The sequence below is a fragment of the Pelmatolapia mariae genome, linkage group LG12 (genome assembly GCF_036321145.2).
Source record: "Pelmatolapia mariae isolate MD_Pm_ZW linkage group LG12, Pm_UMD_F_2, whole genome shotgun sequence".
NCBI classification, from domain to species: Eukaryota; Metazoa; Chordata; class Actinopteri; order Cichliformes; family Cichlidae; genus Pelmatolapia; species Pelmatolapia mariae.
In genome coordinates, this window is record NC_086237.1 from 34,379,184 (window position 1) to 34,401,841 (window position 22,658).

The 22,658-nt window shown below is 39.2% G+C and overlaps 1 protein-coding gene across 16 annotated transcripts in view; it reads right to left on the reverse strand.

The window, feature by feature from the left end:
• The window catches only part of kcnt1b (potassium sodium-activated channel subfamily T member 1b), a 77,847-nt gene extending 57,889 nt beyond the window's left edge, over positions 1 to 19,958 (reverse strand). For 13 of the 16 annotated variants that reach the window (XM_063488746.1, XM_063488744.1, XM_063488741.1 and 10 more), the window contains exons 1-3: positions 19,829 to 19,958; positions 16,239 to 16,287; positions 14,765 to 14,932 (exon numbers count right to left, since the gene is read on the reverse strand). In XM_063488746.1, coding sequence (XP_063344816.1) covers positions 14,765 to 14,932; positions 16,239 to 16,287; positions 19,829 to 19,898 — 287 coding nt within the window. In that variant the 5' untranslated portion in view covers positions 19,899 to 19,958. Of the gene's footprint in view, positions 1 to 1,735; positions 2,144 to 14,764; positions 14,933 to 16,238; positions 16,288 to 18,411; positions 19,162 to 19,828 lie in introns of those variants that run through there. The other 3 variants (XM_063488743.1, XM_063488739.1, XM_063488736.1) reach the window with 2 other exon arrangements.
• Between the last annotated feature and the right edge of the window lie 2,700 nt (positions 19,959 to 22,658).

Below are 22,658 nucleotides of genomic sequence, written 5' to 3' on the forward strand. Positions count from 1 at the left end.
AACCTCTTGTATGGACTCACCTACAGTGCCTTGACTCACTTCATGGCATTAAAAAAAAGGAAGACTGAAGGCAAAAATCAATATGAATCCTGGGTTTGTCCCTGTGATGTTGTGAGAGCTTTACTTTGCAATGTAAAGTTCTTGAGAAACCAGTCTGGACTATATGAATAATTGGAACCGAACTGAATCGATAGATGGCTCCCAATTAGTGATAGCTCAAGGCTCAGCTCTGATTTATGTCCACCTGAATTCTCAGGGCTTTAGAGATCTCTGCCAACTCTGTAACAAACTCTGACATCCTTCCAGATCTGTCATCCAAAATCCAGCAGCTAAAGTTGAGACATTTGCCTTGGGGAGGCAGCTTTGTAGAGGTGTGTGTATTCTGCCTATGGTTTTAGCTGAGAAAGGGAAAGGTGGATTCTGTGGTAAAAACTGAACGTTTCTAATCTAGCCTCGATATTTAATTAAAGTTTTTTTGTTTTTTTGTTTGTTTTTGTTTTTTGTTTTTTTTTTGGGGGGGGGGGGGGGTTAAAGTTTCGAATAAACGATTTAGCCAGTTATTTTAGGATTATGAAAAGAGGCAAAAGGTTATGATTTTTTGATCCAAATGTGCTGCATTTGACATTCTTCCTGTAATCACGTTGTTTAGCTATTTCCCATGCCACTCTGTTGCTTTTGTAGCCTCAATATGGATATTAAAATCACAACCACCAGCAAATGTTCCATCATTCAGAACAGATTAAATCCCAACAGATCTGATCAAACATGCCCATAAATATCAGTATTTCACATAAAAAGTGACAAGAAAGATATGTGCTATAAATATTCAGAGACAGGGCACACTGCACCACCAGCATATTGGCTGTGCAGTAGTTTCTGAAACACAGCCAAATCAGCACACTCTGTTTTCAGTCAACCCAACCTCATAACCTGCAGATAACAGTGCAAATATGAGCTTGAGCAGCAGCATTTCTGCAGCTCTCAAGTTCTTTTGTCTCTGAAAGAAAAAAAATCCATCCCTCAGTTGTTACAGGAACAACATCTAATTTGTCTATCAAATTGTAGCAGAGTGCAAGCAGATTTTATGGACTGGTGCCGGCACATTGTGAAATAACATGTAGTATTTTTATAATAAGGGGGTATGTGAGGACGATCTCCTGTGGTTTGCATTTTTATTTCATCTATCAATCTAATATATATGCATTAATAATATTTAAAAAAAAAAAACTTAGCTCATGCAACCTGCCATAGAATACCTTCTACCCCACGCAAACTCTCAGATTCATAAAATTGTAATGGGAATGCAGCATCCACTGAATTATGTAATCCCATACACTGCAGTCATTAAATGAATCCCATTGATGCCTGGAGCAAAATGACTCACGACAGAAATGTTTGCGATCATTCAGCCATCTGTCGTGAAAGTGACTCAAAGAGTCGTACTGGTTGCCTTAATGTTTAATCCCAATGGGAAAATATAGCCTGTAGGACCCGATGCGTAACTACCGTAGTTCCCACACTACGCTGTAAATTTGTGGGAAATATCAGTTTACAGGTGGACAGCTTTAATGGTAATGAAATATTGATTACGACTACTGTTAATTACCAGCCAAGTTATTAGGAAGACTTGATGTACCGGTCGCTCGCAACACCGTGTTACCGTGCGGATGCTGCGTGTGTGCAAGCGAGCTGCATTTAGAAACATGCGCCTTTGGTGCGGATCTGCGGCAGCTACCTTTGGTCGACATCGCTCCCCAAAGAGCCGATGGTCCGGAGAGGGTTGGAGGGATTGACCCAGGTGGGTTCTGGTGTTTTCTGCACATCGGTCTTGACGTCTGGGTCGATCTCCGAGGGAGAGGGCGTCAGCTTTGCGCCTGCCATGCTTCCCGAGTGTTACCTCCAGCAGAGAACGGCCAATATGTTTTTTCCTCCTGGTGTCAAAATGGGCTCAGTTAGCGACCGACACCGCCGGAAAACCGCATCCCGGTCTCACTGGTGGTGCACGAAGGAGCACGAAGACTGTCTCTCTCCCTGTCGCATCACGGGGTCCTCAGACACACTGAGGGAAGCATGAACTTGTCTCCTGGTAATCGAATCTACCTCCATCCCTGATGGAGATAAGAGGTCCCCGTGTGCGTCTGTGAGATCCTCACGTCGTCACGGTGTAGCGTCAAGAGCTCGACCAACCCAACGGGCTTCCCAGCATGTTACATAACCAAGATGCTCAAATTTAATGACCGCCGATTACTTTTGATCAGGCCAACGTGCCCGTCAATCTTCTTCAGTCCTGTCCCGCAGTAAATCGTCCAGTCAGCTAAAATGATCTGAAGTTTTAGATGCGCCCACATCTTATTAAACCCGTTTTAATGATTAAAAACAGTGCTGAAAATAAATCAAGCTGTCCTCATCTCAACTTCACTGGAAGCTCTAGAAGTGCTATCCTTTCAGTAGCTGCAGACACGAGTAACGAAAAACCACATACAAATGAGCAGGTGGATAGGCAAACACTTCAGGCATGATCGTGCTGGTTTGCATGGGAACACGGGACACCTGGAGTTGACATGATATTAGTGTGAGAGTGTGCAGGTGATGAAAAAGAAACCACCAGAGTTTAAATTTGCAAATGATAAATAAAAAGTTGATTTTACAAAGTCATTTTTTAAAGAAAAATATTAATTAAAAAGGGGTTTTAAGAAGCCTGAACTGTTAGAATAAAACTCAACATGTAAACATGAATTTAACACCGAATTATATGTCCTTTGGGTTTTTGTCAAGTGTTGTAATGGAAGGAGGGCTCTAGTCTCGGTTAGTTAGAGATAAAGGACCCATAATGTACATATCATTGGTTAAGTCATTGAAAGGGAAACCAACGTTGCAGCCACTGATCATTTTGTATATAAACTGCTTAACACATACTGAACCAGGGATTAAAGATGTGAAGATATTCTGCAATAGTGTACCTCTTTTGATTTATCTGCTGAATAACTTTATCCTGAATTTCCATACCACACCATACCAATTTTACTTGTAAAACACTTCTTAAACAACCACAGCCGATACAAAGCGATGTTTACAAAAACTAACTTCATTGGTAGTCACCTCAAAAGTGGCCTTTAGACTAAAACAGGACAGGTAAAAACAGATAAGTAGCCTTGCAAATATATTTAAACTCTGTACAATATGGATGTTGTCATCAAAAACCCAAGTCTGATTGCCAGATTTTTCACATTTTATTTATAATTCAAATTTATGTCATCTAATTAAAACTGTCTTGCTCACTGAAAAGATTCTTTAGGCATTAATCTAGAATAGTTACTCAAAATCAGTTACATTCCTCATCTTTTGTTTATGATACAAGCTCATAGGCCTATTGTTAGTTATGTGCTTACAGTGTGGTTTATTCCTAATTTAGCCAAAGCAGCCATACATGCTGAACTCCCATTGGTGATGCATTTACAAAACACATTACACACTCCATTTGTGATGCAGATGCTGATCTCAGTTCAACCTGCAGGAAACATTTTAAATTATCTGCTTAAAGTACCCTGGGGATTAGAGAGGCTGGCTTGTGGATGAATGAACGGTTACGTCTTCAGTTTTAGTGGGAAGAAGTACAAAGAGATCTAAGTGTGAACTGCCTTAACAATCCCATCTGTAACTATAGTATACAGTCAGTTTGGATTTAAGTACAAATTAAACCAACCTTTTACAACAGCCCTTTTTCTGAAGGTAGGACTGATCGCTGGATTAGTTTATGTTCTTTTTCATATTGCACTGTTCTAAAAACATGTTGATTAAATTATTTTGAAGGCTGCAGTTTACGGTAGTCTTATACAATACTGCATGTTACCAAGCTTTATGAAGTGGGAAACAGGGTCAATAAAATTTGAGGAACACTTGTTGATATTACCCAGTACCTTTTAACAGGGTCACGTTCTCTAAAAATCAATGTGTGCATACTCGTAAAATCATTGGCAACAATGCCGTCTCCATGTACTAAAGTCATTTATCTCTGTATCAATATTTGTCAAGCAGCATGGTGCTGCATTTCAAACTGCAAACTCAGAAATGAATCATGTTGTATCATGTGACACACACTCTCGCTAAGACTGCGTTTGTGATCCAAAGTGCTGGAAAGGTAATAGCTGACCATAAGGAAGGAGTCCAAAGCATAAAATGATAGTTAATGGAAGGAGAAAAGCAACAATGTATGTGGCATAAAACCAGACAGTGGATTGTAAATGAGTTCACGAGTAGCAGGAAGAAATGCACAGATTTGAGCATAGAGACACTTAGTGGTGAAATAGAGGATTGCAGATAGTGTAGCTGATCCCACAGCAGCAGCAGAGAGAGAGAGAGAGAAACAAAACAGATATCAGGCAGCGCTTTCATGTATTTTACAGTATATCTAACCACACAGATGGCAGTATAGTCCTGGGTTTTATCTCATGTGAGGCTGCAGTAATGAACATCTTTGAGCAAGCTGTTCAACCCTTGCAGTTACTTCAGGTATGTCCCAGGTGCTGGTGAAGCACAGACCAAACTCAGGGTTAAAAACAAGATTTAATGAAGCACAAAAGAAGTCCAGAAAAGCAAATCTAAAATATACAAATGCAAGAGTAAGCTAAGAACTTAATGCAGCGTGATTAGTCGAACGAGTGCCATTGTTCACACTGGATATTTGCATTAATTACATTAGTGGGTAGCAAAATGCAGGGATATAACAAACATGTTAAGAGAGGAGTGAAGCCTGCTGGTTGGCTATAGCTGGCACAGCCTTCCACTTAGAAATGCTTGGCAGAAAAACTAAACACAATTATGCAAGATGAGTAACTTCCAGCTGCGAAGATGAAAGGAAAAAGACATTTTTAAAAAAGAAAACAGGGTTTTGGGGGCAGAGCTGATGTATGCAACATCATGCTGCGCCATAGTGCCACTGCTGTCACACTGTTGAGCTGTATAGCTGGATGCACAAAAGCAGCTAATGTATTTGTTTAGAAATGGACACTCATATAGTGGGATTGTTTTTAAAAAGCAGTCACCTGACAGCAACATTTATTTGCACTTAATGTTTTGAAAGTGGTAAAATCTTATACATATATATATATATACATATATATATACATATATATATATATATATATATACATATATATATATATATATACATATACATATATATATATATATATATATATATATATATATATATATATATATATATATATACATACATATATATATATATATACATATATATATATATATATATATATATATATATATATATATATATATATATATATATATATATATATATATATATATATATATATATATATATAGATATATATATATATATATATAGATATATATATATATATATAAATATAAAGTAGTGCAAGAAAGTGACAGACTTACTTTTCTGATTTTAACTGGTAAGCAACAACTTGTTAGACTGAACCAAAGCTGCTGATGGGCCTAATAAGTCTCCCTTTAAATCTCCGTGATCACTGGGGTCGCCTCAGCATCGTGCTTCGTGCTGCAGATGAGAGTTGAGAGCTGTGATAATGCTTCCTCTGTCAAAACATATTAAGGCAGTGAGCTAGCACTGCTGTGGGTGAGCTGTCTCCCTGTGCTCAGTATAGCCAAAGAGGAGGAAGAAGTCTAGCCAATTCCACTGGCAGGCTTACACACAAGAGTGTACACATGCATATGAGCACTGCAAACAGGGATCCTACTGCTTGCTAACTGCAAACTTGCCAGAGGCTGTTTGGTGCGGAAAAGGTTCAACAACCATTTATCAGTCATAACCTTATGTTCTCTTCCAAAAATGAAGATGACTGTGGAACTTTACTTGAGTAGAATGAGTATGCCAGAGTGCGTGATTCATCCATAATAGTAATAATTAGAAGAAACACGCCATCAACTCTTCAAAATGTCAGTTGAGCTGTTAAGTTATTTATGAACAGAGAAAACTCGCTAAAGTAATAAGAAACACTACTTCAGCTTGTGCAACATGTATTTACACCACAACCATCTCAGTAATCCTGAATATTTTTCCCCCGATACAAATAAGTTTGAAACCTTTTCTGGCACTTTCGTTAAGCCACATTAATGGCAAACAAGTCAACAGTTTCATGAATAAAACAGCTGCTCCCAGCATGACGCTGTACCAAAAATGAGTGGCGCTGTTCTCTTCATTTGCCTTACATGAAAGCATCCACTGTATACTCCAGTTAGTTTACATAGATACTTGTTTACTAAATGAACAGCTGAATCATGTAATAATTCAAAAACATACCTACAATTTTCATTTCACTTACAATAAAACTACTGTTCAGTCTATATAGTACTGATCACTCAGTGTAAGCAACCTGAAGGAACATACAAGCATAAAGAATTTTAATGATGCATTTAAATTAACACATAGTTTGCACAGTTTGAAAAAGAAAATCTGTTAAAACAAGAAAGTGTACCACTTTATCTTATTTAGCCTTTAAGACCATCGCACATCAATTACAGATTTCAGAACCTTATGTCACAGAACTGATATGTCAACAGTTTACTAACACAGCACATGTCTGCTCATGAGCAAGCAGTGCTGCTACATTAACACTCATGTACAAGACAGGAAAGTGAATCCAGGACAGACTGAATATAAAGGAACAGAGAAAATTGCTATAATGCTATGATGTGAGGTGCTGTAGACAGTAGATGAAAAAGTCATCAGGTGATTGGCAGGCAGATGAATTACTTGAAAGGGCTGCCACTGGGCTCTTTCCTAAAATACTGCTGCACATTCATGATCAGTGAACCACAGTAGCTTTATTGATTATGAAACATTTACCTGATTGCCTTTAGGCAGGAGAACCACATAATCACAGCAGCACACATGAAATCACCTTCCAACACAGCTATACAACAGCAACTTAAGATAGATTTATAAGTGATAATTAGTGTTAAAGCTTATTATACTCAAGGCAAAAAGCAGTTGTTGTAACATTTAACAAAAACATGGGAACGCTTTCAAATTCAAAGCCAGTTGAGTATTTAGGTTTTGCAGTTTTGCTAGACCCTTTGAACTAGTGGGTAGAAATGTGGCTGGCCATTGCTAAATAATCCACTATGTGGAGCTGTACTTGCATCCTCAATACTGGAGCTCCCTGGTCTATGTTTACAAGCTCAACCAAGTACTTCCATCATTGCTTCTGCTTATTAAAGTCTGACAAGCCAAGTCCACTGATGCTAATTAAGTTGGCAAGACAAAGCACGAGAGCTAAATGGCAAATGCACCAGAGATTTCAAGGCTCAAAGATGCAGTGGCCCAGAAGAGAAACAAATTCTGAGGGGGTAAATGAAATCTTAATTCTTCTCAAGCACCACCTTCAATAATTCTCCCTTTGCAGTCTTTCTCTAATTGCACGTCCCACTTGAGCTATCCCTCTGAGACTATGCACTCAGACACTGTGATGTTCCAAATGATTTCATATAAAGACTAATAAAACCTTTTATGAGAGCTGCATGCTCATTCCTTTCTGCCTAAGCAGGTCGTGTCATTTTCACTAATACCTCCACTGCGCTGAGGGGAAATAAATCTGGCTAGAAATCGTCGAAACAGAGCTTCCTACAAATTGAGCTTTTTAGCAATCCAACGCTTCGACAGATTCATTTCCACCATATCCGCTCCCTGGCTGAACAAATCCTTAGAGAAACTTGTCTCAAAATAGACAGAAATTGGACAACATGCTTGGGTCCTCCACTTCATTGTGACAATAACAACAACTCTTAAACTCACAGCATGTCAGGAAAAACACAGCCACTCTGCAGCTAATGAGAACAAGTCTGCCGTCCTTAAGTGTCGCCTACCCACTCTGTGCTGATGGCGATGACTAATGCCACCTATGGTCTCAATTTCAAGCTCTGTTTGCTAAGCGGAAATGCACATGTCACCAGTAACAACACACACACACATTTTGAAGCACATCAGACTTTTAAGTGAGATGACGTCTGGAAGTCATCAGGTCGTAATTTGCGATGCAAAATGTCTCATGGTATTCAACTTGCCGTTTCTCCTTTATCATTACATACTAATAATTTGGACAGCATGGAAACTAGGGACACAAACAGGCGATAGCTTAATTACTTGCCACAGCAAATGAAACGACAGCTGTCATTTGCTGCCATCAGCAAAAATTTGGAAAATGCTGCTATATGTAACTGCTTATTAGCTACATATAATCATATAATCAAATTAAAAACTAGTGGAGGAAATGAGACTTTATATACACTGTTTTGACATAGATACAGCAGTTCGAGTCAGGTCACTGTAGTCATAAACACTTTGTGGTGGCAGAAACCAGTGAGTACCTCTGGAAATGTTCAAGAAGAAAACGTTTATAGAACACTATTACTGAAATGCTGAGATTTATGACAGAAAACCAATAAACAGACAGACCAGACTAAAGGAAATGTAAACACATTTGAGGCAAAGTAGGTGATGTATATACATGATTCAACTAGAGTTACATGTCAGTAGACTTAAGCAATATATTTAGTGAATAAATGAGTCACATGGTGATATTCTGTGATATTACATTTAAATTATACTAATTTATACTAATTTTATTTAGACTATTATACTATGAAGTAACTTTTTTTTTATCACTGTGGTTACAACGTGATGACAGAATATCCAAGGATCCTAAAAAGTCCAGACTTTGTTCCCTCATTCTTCAATTATTCAAGCCACAGTCAGTGTATAGAGGCTCCTGCAGTAAATAGTTAGACTTGTTTATCATCGCCCACATATTGTACAGCTGCATTTTATGTCCTTGCCTGTAGCTATAGGTACTACATTAGTTTTTTATGCAAAAAACAATCAATAAATCTTGGTATACGTCCTGGAGACGAATGCAAAGTACAAAAATGTATTTTTTTATATACACATGTAAACAAATAAAAACTCTTATGGTTCTGTTGATCTTATATACTAGGCATTCCAGGATCCATGTTTGAGGCATTGAGTCATAGGCTTTCTTGTATTTAATCAGGCAATGTACAGGTTGGTGAGCCTGATCTTGCAATCTTGCAACTGCTCTGTCTACCAATAGCTGGTGTTTCACCGCTCTGGTATTCCTGCCAATTCCTTTCTGTGCCCAGCTAATGTATTGAGCCATGTGCCTGTTCTTCTTAGTCGCTATGATGCCTGACAGGAACTTCCATGTAATAGTAAGGCAGGTTATACCTGCCGGTAGTTGGATGGGTCCCTTCTGGGAGTCTACTAGACACTAAGCATTGCTGTTATGGGTTGCGTCCTTCTCCCGTATTCACTTCCATCATTGCTCCTTCTCCAGCCTGGGCGGGGCTGTTCTCATATTATTCCCCTTCCACTGAGAGTACACTTCTTCTGCCTTCTACCTCTCTAGTATACCTCTTCAGGCAGCTGGTGAAAGCTGTGAGTCTTTATCTGGCAGTTTCCAAGACTTCAGGTACGGGCAGCTTGGTGTTTCTTTATCGCACTTTTCTGCAGCTCTGATAGTTGGCTAACATCCCTCCGTGCTATCTTGATCTTGGCCTCTCGTCTCTTTCTCCATGGAGGGCACTGCTCCTTGGGGCTGTTCATCTTATAGCCAAGCATCTCAGAGATCACAGGTGCTGTGATGTAGATCAGCTGGTTGGTTTCATTGATGGTCACAGTAGGAATTGTCTGCAATGCTGCATTCACATCTTCCAGTAGACCTACAGACGGTACTTCACTTTGCTTGTAAAAGTTGTGACTAGATTTGTGTTTTTCAGGGTATAGCTAGATGAAGTCTAATATAACCATATATCACTTTCTGTTTGGCTCCTTTAAAAAATAAATCATAATTATTTGTAAACATTAAGCATAAAGCATTAGCTGCTTTATTTGAAAGAAAAAGTCAACATCAGGAACTTTGCATCAAATGTAAATGTACGACAAAAACGTCTCTGTGTGTGCCTGTTACATAAGATAATAAGTGACAAATGTATAAAGACATCAGTATAAGGACACGTTTTTTCCATTTCTGCCCCCTATATATGATGAAATGAATTTGCTGCATGCATTTAAATGGCACTAACTAAAGGCATCATTGTGTGCACGTTGCACCTGGTATTATCTGATTATATCTAGCTGGACCTATCCATCCTCATCTTTACAGTTTCACTCATCACTTTCCCTCTGGTCCTTTGTCTTTCTTCTTTCCTCCCTCCCATTTACTCGTTCCAACACGTTCCCCGTCCTTTGAGTTTTTGTGCTCCTTCTGCTCATCATATTCCCCTTTGTCTTTGTTCTGTATCTTATCCTCCTCCTAAACTCGGTCCAACTGAAATCATTCAGGCATCAAATCCCAATAGCCACTTCTGCCACAGAATCAGTGCAAACAAACAGCTGCTGCCAGTATCAGTGCACAATTATTGTCTCAGGATGTGTAATTCTGCATGGAGTTTGGTTTTGCAGTATTTATATGGTCAAAACAAAACCATGTTGAGTCAAAGTGTGTCCAACTCCACTTCACAAAACATGACATTTTTGATTTACCAGAAATATACAGCCTGGTGTCTTGGAAAAATCTAAGAATTGAGGTTTATGAAATAATTCTGAATTATAAATGGCAATATGAATGAATGAGCCTAATCTGAGACCAGCTACTCCTTGACAGCAGATCACAAGTCAGTATTAGATCACCACTGCAAGTGGCACTATTTGACTCACAAGGATGTGTTGATAAGTTGACCAATTAACACTTACCCTGTCAGCTTCACACCCATCAGGACCCTGGCTTGATTAGAGGACAGAAGAAAAAAAACAAGAACAAAAAAAAAAGACCACAGAGATAAGATAGATTCAACTAATTTTCTTCTTGCTGCTCTGTTTTTAACTCTATTGGCATTTGTACACGAATGGGCTGTTTCCATTTCTGACTTTGATTGAGGTTAGCTGGCTGACAGACTGAGAAATAAACCCACATACACACACTCAGATGTATAATCAGACACTGACAGGTCCATACACCAGCGTGCCCACACTCAGGGCACATACACGAACACCTGTTTAGTGCATGCACACACATACACACACACACACACACAAATTGCTCGACTTCAGTGTGAATGCTGCTCTTCAGCGCCCACACAACCAAGTCGTCATTATGGCCCTCTGAAACCCAACCCTGGAGATAATGACAGCCCAGGAGGGAGATTACCCCCCTCCTCCCCACACAGGCATCTACACTGTACGCCCACATCCACACTACAGACACAGAGATGAGTGGAAATAAAGGGAAACACTTACATAGACAGCACAGAAGGGCTTAATACTGTTGCACCGTCGCACATTGAACAATTTGCATTTGCGTACAGACAGAAAAACACCAAAGAATACATTCACAGTGACACTCGGGCACTTCTCCACAATAAATGAGTTCACATCCAGGCACAAAAAAAGTACGGTTTTAGTATCTGGCTTTTGTCTCCCCCCAGTCCTTTGCAAATCTAAAACACGACTACAACAAAGCAGGTTCCAGTAAACATGAGCAAGTTGAGCAATCTCATCTAAATTATGCCAATAAAAGTGAGTAGCAATAACTCTACATGCATGAGAGAACACTGTCTAACCAAAAAGCCATTTTTGTGGATTAAAACTCTTAGAATGGTTTGCAAGATGGTAATCACTGTAGAAGATAACACAAAAACGAAACAGATTACTAATATTACATGAGCAGTGAATGGCCTTATCGACATGATTTTATTAATATTTCATTCACTTTGCAACAAACTGCTCCCTCCCCTTTTATGTGCTTCTGATAACCCGGTGCCTTGGTGGACTCCCTTAGTGATGTATCTATATTTGGTGCGCTTTCTCTGCAACCCACTGCCTTTAACTCTAAAAGCACATCATGACAAATGAAAGAAAAACAGATACAGAAGGTCATCAGGGCAGCAAGGTGCTGATTCCTCCCTCTGGGAGGTAATTTGTTTTCAGGCTTCACACTTCACAAAGGTTCAGCACAGGAAATAGTCAACATCACAACCCATGAGCATGCAGAAGATCATCAAGCTAGAAAAAGCATGTCCCCAAGGCCCAGTGACATCATCTGTTTGAATTTCCACTCCAGAGATCAGAAAATAGGGATTACTCTGCACTGGCATAAGACAGTATCAATAGCAGTGTACTTTTTGGTGCTTTTCCTATTGATTTCCTGTGTATATGTACATGTGTATCTATGTACTTTACAGCTGTTGTTTGGATTTGGTCATCCTCTGTTTTTCTTGGCAGGATTTGTGAATTACGTGGCTCTGTGGAAACACCAAGAATGTGCATGCATATGTACACACACACTAAGGCATACATGTGCTGGTAGCTAAGCAACAAGCTCTAATTACCTTCTGCAATTCAATAATGTTCAGCAAAACATTCATTTGCAGGGGAACAGTCTTAAGATACATGACACAGCACCCATACGGGAAAAAAGATAAGAGATATGTTACCTAATGACTGTATTGCCATGTATATTTTCCATGTATTTCCATAGTTAAACATACAGCGAGATATATTATGCATAAGTTCTGCATTATCTCACTTTCACTCAAACGACTTGTTTGTCAACATTAAATGGCTAGTAATGCAGTAAGGGAAACCTCTGCGCACTCTGGGAAAGCACACAGGAACAATAAACATGTGTGCGCGTAGTGGGGGGTGGGCTGTGGGGGTGGGGTGGGGATTGTGTATTTTTCTGCTGCTCTAAATGTTATCTATAGACACATGCCTTGCATTTCTCTCTAAAAACATAGTGATGGCGTTTAACTGATAGGATCCCCAGTGACACTAGGCAAATGAACAAAGAAATAAAATGATAGGTAGTGGTATACCAAAGCATTTGCAAGTTATCTATTCCAATTCATTAATTAAGACTTGGTCTGGCTCATTGTGAGCAAACATCAGTTATTGAAAACCTCAGAAATCAAACAGTACTGACAAAAAAACAAAAAACAATTACATATTATAACTTTATTTCATTTAAATAGCAACACAGACTCTCTAGTGACAAACTGTCCAAGTCTTTGGACCTTAGGGCAAGATAAACATCTATCTTTTTACTTTGAACCAGAGCATAATGTAAGTGAAGAAGAAAATATAATGGGTATTACTCAAAATGAAATGTTAATCAAAATCAGTATCTGCGCAGCAACTGCACCTCTACATTGATAGGGAGAGCTTTGTTTTCTGTCAACAGTTGTTATGCTGTGATTACACCAAGCAAAGCAAAGTTTCTTTGTGGCCAGATTGCAGACAGAGTTTATGTAGCAAAGCAAATTGATATACAAATCGAGGGAAATCAGCATTTTGCAGGAATTACAATATTTTAACTTCGGAAGAAAAATTGCTTCTCAGTATGTCCCTTAGAGCTGGGATTATCCTGATGCCGACAATGAGAAATCGAGAACTAATTTATTGACTATGTTTGTTGGCAGCTGGAGCTGTCTGATTCAACTGTACTTCTAGACAAAGATAGGGAGAAAAGGAGTGGGCTTGGAGAAAAGTGAGTGAAATTATAGGACTTAATGGTAAGTTCTGAAAAAATGTTTCTGATTTAAGCGATTTTCACTCATTGTCTGAGAGTGTTTGGACACCTTGTGAGATAACATTGTAGGCAAAGCGTCTGGTTTTAGTCTTTGCTTATAACCACCAGTATTCATAAGTCTTTTTCTCGCACTCAAATGGATCAAATGCAACAGAACAAAATACTGAGAACACAACCACACGTCTTTTGGAGGCTTCAATGGTTCCACTCCTTTTTCCTGTTCTTTTTAACAGGAAAGCTGTGAAAACTAGAAAACTAATATCACTTCGCTTTTCAACTAGGAAATACAACAAAGCAGTGTGTGTGTGTGTGTGTGGGGGGGGGGGGGGGGGGTGTCGTCTCCATACTTCTCCATAGTGTGGAACGGGGAACTGGATTAGGAACTGGATTCACCTACAGCAGGAACACAGCTTCAACATCACTGAGCCGCAGTACATTGTGGATAAAAAGTTATGGAAGCCTTCATATAATGTCCCATATAAAGTCCCACAAGTCGAAATAGTGAAAGTTCATTTTAACACACAAATCTCTGACAAATCAAAAGTAAGACCACCATACAAAGCTTTGGCTGCCAGTTTCCTCTTTGCAAGCCAGTATACAACGGACTGCTGATCCTTTAGTGAGATGCCTTCATTTCAGCACCATGGAGAGCTCCACAGCACTCAGCCATGCCTGAGGCTAATTTTTCCCCTCTTGGGTAGCAAACAGCATCTGTTGGTCTGCCTCTCCAACCGCAGCGATAACTGTACTCCCAAACACTACAGCACTCTGGTGACTGTAGCGCCAGTCAAGGGTAAAGAAATATATATATATATATATATATATATATATATATATATATATATATATATATATATATATATACACTTAATCCAGCTATACCCTGAAAAACACAAATCTCGTCACAGCTGTTACAAGTAGAATTTTCAGCTAATTCTATTTTATGTGATTTTCTTATTTCATTCTGGCCAAAGTAGTATCAGTTTGCTCAATTTATTGTCATTTGCTCTAGGAGAGACTTCTTCTTAATAAAGACTGCAAGATTTCAGGTTCTCTGTTGTTGTTATTGTACAAAAAAGATCCACAATGCCCACAACATCCCTGGGCAGTCTCTCACATGTCACACACACAAACTTAAAGAGAGCTTTTCGTGCTACCTGTCATCATTCTGAAATGTCTGGTCCCCCAGCAGCAAGTCCCTGAATCGGTAACGAGGTGGGAGCGGAGGCACCCCTGAATCCACATCGGCCATCTTGAGAGCTGAGATGTCCAGAATAACACCAGAGTTGCTGCTGTTGTTTTTCTGCACGGTCTCAGTGGATGGCCTGCATGACGAAAAAGACAGCAGAATCTGCTCAGCAACCTGTCTGCTAGTACAACGGTGACATTTTAAAACAACGTATTCAGCTGAGAACAGACACAACAAAAGTGTACGTGACATTGTTAATGTAGAGGCTGGCTCTAATTGAAAAAGCATATTACAAAGGTTTAAAAAAATATGTGAGGAAAGTTATGGTTGTATAATGCTCGTCTGCAATCACAAAGATGGTTGCTCGGGGGAACAATGACAAACATTTTACTGTAATGCTCACATGCCAATTTATTCACATGGGACAAAAAGGAAACCACAGCAAACAGAAAGGGCCCATTATCCATTCCATGAAATCCCAAGTAAACACGACATGCATTTATGAGGATGACATACTGAGCACAACTCATAATGACAATGAAGATTCTTGACCAGCTATTAAGCTCTTGTGCCTACAGTCTTGTGCTGCTAACACAGCTGAGAAAACAGCTTAGCGGAAATGGTTTATATTATTATACACGAAGTGTATATTACACTTAGTGTAATATTACATGACGCCATTACCTTGATTAATACTATTTCACATCAGCTCTCTAGACCAGCTCCACATGCAATATGTTTCAAGGAAAAGGAGGAACTAGAAGTAACTAATGCAGCTGTAAATGTCAGCACTATGCAGTAGCCTAATGACTCACACTGAGATTAAATGAGATTGGTGCAAATAAATTAGTTGAAGTAAATTGTTTTTCATTTTTCATTTCTCTTGCACCTATTGTCATTTATTATTTTACTTTTTAAAACAAACTGGTATTTTTTTCTTTAATTTATGGCAACTAACAGGTGGATGCAAGCTGTAGTCAGCACTTTTCTCCAAGGCTTCTGCTCTGCTAATTCAAGTCATGGACTAGAGCTCAAGGTTATTGTGGTTGTGGTGGTGCTTTATGTAATAAATTGTCTAGTTTTCTGTTTGGCTGACTGTATTTAAATCTCATCAAATTTATGAATGTAGCCTGCAAATGAAGCAAGTCTCCATGAGCTGGTAACTCAACACTTAAAGCTCTTGCCTAAACACTTTCATTTCAAGCTTCAAAATGAGTCAAGGAATGCAAAGAGCAACTTGAAAATTCAGATTACATTTTGATAAGGCAATCTATGGAGCAGTAGTAGTGGAGGCACACTACAGGTAAAAACCATTTTGAAAGAACAATGTGCATTTACACAAAATTAGGCAGCTGTTTTTTTCAAATATAGTGACTAATTATTGTATGTGTTTCCACCTTGTCACACAGTAAGACATGTAGGGAAGTTCTTCAGGAAGTTACCTGTCACCGTGGGAACTCGATGATCGGCGTGGAGGGTTCATCACTGGCTCTTACAGGGGGACGTCAAAGACGAATGAGAGCGAGAGAGAGAGAGAGAGAAAAAAGGGAAAAGAGAGATTAAACAACACTTATAAAAACTCTCCTCTTAAGACCTTTTGAAAGAGGTCGATCACATCCACTGCCTGTTTCACAGCTTACACGCAAAGATCAGTGCGCACTCTCAAACTTTCTGTTCTTTACACAGAGCAGGATTACACCAACACATTTATGCAAGGGTACAGTTTGATATTACCGAGTTCTCCCTCTCCAACATCTCCACTCGATGGTGCTTAACTTTTTTATATTGCATCTTTTCATAAAGTGGGATGCAGCAAGTGGGTCAATCAGCTACTATCTGCATGTGTTTATTAAAGGCACCCTAGTGTACATTTTAATCTTTGCAATAGTGAGGAGGGATTCCCTCGTCAAGATGCTGTTAGCACATTTTTTTCTGCCCATGAAGCAAAACAAACAGATGGAAGGTCATTTCAGAAAGAGGACAAAGACTGTTCTTAAATACATAGAGTGTATGTACAATATACCAAAGCTTCATCTGTCTGGTTGAACAAGATGGGCATCCGTGTCTGCACTTCCATCATATTTTTTACATTTCCAGCTAAAAGATAAACCTAGACTTTCTGTTGATGTGCCTTTGGTTTATTGCTAAACTGTCTACAGAGGGAAAATAAGTGGGTAATACAGAGCTAAGTGTGTGTCTGTGGTTTTCATACTACAGTGTGGGCAATTTTGAGTGGGCTAATAGCAACCAGAGACATGATCTCCCTTATTAACAGTGAAGGCACAGTCCCCCAGAAGGGCAGACAGAGAAAAGAGAGATAGGTTATGACCGCGAGTACGGTGGAGAGGAAAGAAAGCAAAAACCAGAAACAAAAGGAGGTGAATGCAGAAGAATAAAAAATATAGTACTCTCAATGTGTTCTTTACTTTAGGAGACATCAGAAGTTAAGAAGAATTACATGACAAGATAAAAGAGAGAGAGAACTGTACATTCAGCTGTGCAAGTAAAATTAGCACGTCCCCTATACAGTATAAAAGAAAAAAATACAGAGCCTGTGACCTCTGAGAGCTCACTTAATGGAGGAGGCAAAGTGACCACAATAAAAGGGAAAAAGAGTCGCTTGCGGTAAGAGAGTGTCTCCTTTTAATGGAGCGAATGTCGTGGATTCAGACCAAAGAGAGCAGATGGAGCGAGGAAAAGCATGTGCAGGGAAGGCATAAAACTCGTCTTTAAATAAATAACAGGAACCAGGGCGAGAAGAAGACTAAAAAGAATCAAATCCGACTTACAATGGCTGTAAAAATCTGCAATCGTCTTCTTCAGAATTATGTATTTCAAAAGGTCAGATGAGACTAACTGCCTTTCAGATTTCAATGCAGAGACCAATATCTAGACATAATGCTCAGCACAGTCTGCAAGCAAAAAAGGAAATCTGTGATTAAAACCATCATCTGTGAAACATAGTTATCAAAATTCCACATTTGAAAAAAGTTTGTTAAAATAAAAGGGGGGGGGGGGGGGGGGATTACTTATTAAGGTGCTGGATTACTGAGCCATCAGAATTGACTCTTCAAACGTTTTTAACCTCCACAGAGAGGCAGGACACCAAGATTCCCCCAGCTGATGTTCCTATTCTAAAGCAAACTCACATTATTTTCTGACTCATCAAGGCATTCAGTGGCCCCTATGAATGAGGGTAATGGAATCCTGGAAGAGCCCACTGAGCATCAATATAAAGCTGATAACTGTATTGATTTGCAGTGATTAACAATGGCAGAAAAATGCTCTCCATCACAGCGAATCAGAGCCTCCAGCCCATCCTCACTGCAATTACCAAGGGTTCAGGTTTAATTTGTTACCAGTCTGTATTTAATTAATACAGACACACATAGAGCAGGAATGCAGTCATGATATTTTCATGACAACTGCATTTACGTCCACCACAGATGTTATGGCAACACAATATAAAAAACAGAGAAAATAATAATAATCTTACTTCACGGTACAGCATCTGCCACCAAAGCTTTACAATAAACTTGATGATATTCGCTGAACTTATGTGTTAAAACACATAGGTGCATCTGTACCCTGTGATTTCCTGTTAACTTCGTTTACCTGGCTGTGCTCCCGTTTCTGGCCGAGATCCCAGCATCGTAAACTTAGGTTTGATTTAGATAATCTCCATTCGCTCTCCATACTGCACTGCGTGTGCGACACAGGATGTTTCCCAACAACGAGTACCCGCGAAAGCTCTGTCATCACTGGAAAGTGACAATTGCAAGAGTTGTGGGGTGGAAGTTAGCTCCTGTGATCAGAGGTGGGAAGAAAAGGGATCCAACAGTGAGCTTTGGGGTTTTGTTAAATCCCATCAACCCAAAGAAGGGTCTCCTGACGGCAAAGCGTGAAGCCTGACTTGCTAACTTCCTGCCATTACCATTATCACATGTACGCGATTATGGCACACCTGACATTAAACGTAAATATTCATGGGCGGGAAAAAAAAGCAAACAACCGACTGACTTCCTTGTCGCTTAGCAACAACTTTGTTTGCCACTGTTGCCGAACTACATTTCTTGGCGGAAGGAGGACGGACGTTAAGTTAACGTTACTGTCAGTCCCACGCGGTCGATGATAAACTTGCGCTCGTCTTTTTAATTAGCTCGCAGTTCCCTGTAACCGTTGTCAGCTGCTGTTATATAACAACCCTTGCTCTCGGAATCACTCAAAGTACAGCTTCTCTTCGCTGTTGTCTCCTGCCATGTAACGTCTGCTTACGCATATGAAGTAACACATCAAGTACGCGCGCTGTCCACCGGGTTTCCACGGTGTCCGGACAACATCATCATCCTCATCCTCATCCTTGCTTCCCAGGACACAGCGGGTGAGGGGCGCTGATTTCCTAACCTGAAGTCACCACCGGTGCCTCGCCACCTACCGGACAACCTTGGAATAATTCGTCGTCTGCCGAGGAAACTGAAGCGTTTAATGCTGACAGGAAATTTCTAATTTAAACGGAGCTTTTAGTGAAATGAAAAAAACCTAATAATAGATTCTGCAGTTCTGCGCTGTCACGGTTATTCCCACCCCAAATCATGACAGCGCAGAATTCTTTCAAAGTTATGTCAAGGCAAAAGACTGGCTCTTATTTATTTATTTTTAAGAAGTGGTATTTAATGGGTAGTGACAGATGTACCTATATATCCAAACACGTTTGTTTGGAGAAAAAAAAAGTGCATTAAAGTGCAACTATTCTTCTACTATTATATTTCCACTACCACACGATGAATTGCATGTGGGGGGAGCTTTACTCTTAGCTGCATACTGGTCAGGAAAAGACCAAAACATCACAACAGTCCCCAAAATTATTAAGTTATTTGTTGATCCTTATAATTATCAATATCCAGCAACATTTTATGGAGCATATACACAGCACGTGTAGAGTCTTGGCAACTTACACTTGCAATATCTTCCTACAACACACAGGGAAAAATTACATACATAAATGTATATATGTATTTCTGTTAAACCATACCTGCAACAGCTGCTCTGTCCTCTGCTATTTGCCTCACAACTGTCCCCCTCACATTGAAGAAAATATTCATTCTGTGTGCACAGTGGCACGACTGGGGAGACACCGCTGGTTCCTGTGTGTCTGTGGAAAAGCCGCGCTACTCTGTGTGCGTTCCTTGTGCTGAGCCTCTCCACATTTCAGCCCATTATTCTCCAGGGGAAAGAGCTCTGAGCGTCATCGTTTTAAAGCCCACACAGCCTCTTATGCTTTCCCATGCCAGTAGTCAGATCTCACTCACTCACTCACTCACTAATCTCGCTAAGGATCTTGATTCCCACAGATTTTCTTCTCCACTTGATTTGTCTGATTTTGTTGGTTTACACCACAGCAGAAGCTTACCCTTCCTATCAGTGGATGTTTACACAAGCTCAGTGATGAAATATGGTGAAGCACTTTATTTACAGTCACTGCTGTGGGTCATTTACAGTCATTTTCCGCATGCTTTGAATAGTCTGAGCCACTCGCAAAAATTCAGTGATATGATTAACGTCTACATAAATTTCAAAGATGTCTCCAGCTTATTGAAATAACTCAGAAAGGAGCTGTGATTGGTTACTTTTAACACACTTCACATGAACCATGCCTCATTGTAAGACTAACAACATGCGCTTGCTATGTTTTTACCTCCAAATCTGTGCCTTAGCCATGATTTAGCCATGACTAATACCTGTTACTCCACATTAATATTTAATTAGCAAGCTCATGAATTAAAATGAAATCATCTTAAATGGTGCTATCCCTTGAAACACTGATTCACTTTGTCATATTATGAGCATTTTTGTGATTGTCTCATTTTTACTTGATTGTTTTTTCTTTTTCAGAATTGTATAAAATCTACATTTTAAGTCCGTCAATCCAAAAGTTAACCTATTCTTGAAATCTGCTTTCTACAGTTTCATCTGTTTATAATTTCTAGACAACAGACATAAAAGATCAAAACTGGGCAGCATGTGATGTGCTTTAATTTTAGTTAGCTGTCACCATGTACTAATGCAGCTATGTCTCATTTTGTAGCGAACTCCTCCATTATTCATTTATTCTACTGCCTTTACTTGAACCATATTACAATGTGTCCCTGAGCCTACATCCATTAGGCTATTTTTCTCTAACACTTCTGTCCTGCTCATATAATATGAGTATTGTTGAGTCTCAGCACAGCGCAGCCACTCTCCCACCTGGATGCTTACTCTTCATGCTTCCAAAGTGTCTAAAAACAGATGGAAAGGGAAACATGCTCAGACAGTGAAGCACCCAGATTCAGCTTGCAGCCTGAAGGCATATATAATATATAGGAGCCATACATGAGCACAGTGCATGAATCACAAAGAGACTATCTATTTGTCTCGCTTATAAGCAACAGCGTATTTTCATCCTGCATAGACTTTCTTTAACATTAATCGATGTAATGTTACATTGAATTTTAACTAATTTTGGAAGAGACATCTCTCCTCTTTTTTGTGTCTTGATTTTTACCAAAGTAAGAGTCTGTATTTTTCCCTTTAACACCATTATCTGAACCTGCCACATCCAGTGTAATTACATTTACTAAACATAAATGATTTGAACAATCCAGTTAAACATAAAATTATATTGATTAGTCAATCTTTCTCCCATATTACCAACACAGTGTAAACAATAATCCTTCAGGAAAATATTAATATAATATATTGTATCAATATATCTTATTCAACATATTTGATGTTTTTTGCTAATGCATTCATGGCCTGCTGTGCCCTTCATGATGTTTTAATGTAAATACATTTCCTCTTTATAGCTCTCTACTACTAATTGATGTCATTGAATAGTGATTCAGTTCATAGCTTGTTTACATTATGGCTTTCATGTTTCCTGCAAATGTAATTAACAGGGAATCAAAACAAAATTATGTCAGGGCTTATGGCATCATTTGATGCTTGTAGCAATCATTTTGTATTAGTTTTGTCACAAATTCAGTTCTCCTCTTACCTCCATGTGTTGTTTTCATGGCTGTAAACTTCTGTTGTTTTCAGGTGGGTGAAACCATCAGATCCTCCTACAACCAGCAGTGCACCATTGAAGACTACAAGAGATATCTGATAATACACAAGTAGGATAGAGACAGACATATATATACTTTGTTGATCCCAGGATTTCAGATTATGTTACAAATAACTAAGTCTTTGTTTCAGTGCTGAAAACTATTCCAAGTGTTTTCTTGAAGTATCCTCATTTATCTTATACTGCGCCTGAATGCAGTTCATAGCTCATCCACTGTGGGAAACAAGCCATTTTATTCACTCTCTCTTTAAGTCCACTCCTTTCATGCAAACTTTCTCCCGACTGATTACCTGTCACATACAGAAGGTTTAAACAAGATGTCGGTAGGATTGCTGTCACAACCAGACCAGCATGACTGATTATGGACATCTGATCTCACTGATATCATACAGAGTCAAGAGTAGAAAAAACTTTCTGAAACTCAAAGTCCAATGCTTGAGATTGTGTCATTAAGGTGCTATTCCCATCAAAAGTAAATAATCTCAACAGTTACTGGAAAGATTTAGCATTTATTTACACTCACATTACACTTCTGGATTAGTCTTTTTTTTTTTTGCCTTTAGAACTGCTTCAGATTTTTGTGGCATAGATTCCACAAGGTGTTGGAAACATTACTCAGATATCTTCGTCCATGTTGACATAACAGCATCACGTAGTTGCTGCAGATGTGTCAGCTGCACTACAAATCTGTTCCACCACATCCCAAAAAGTGCTCTGTTGGATTGAGATCTGGTGACTGTGGAGGCCAGTTGTG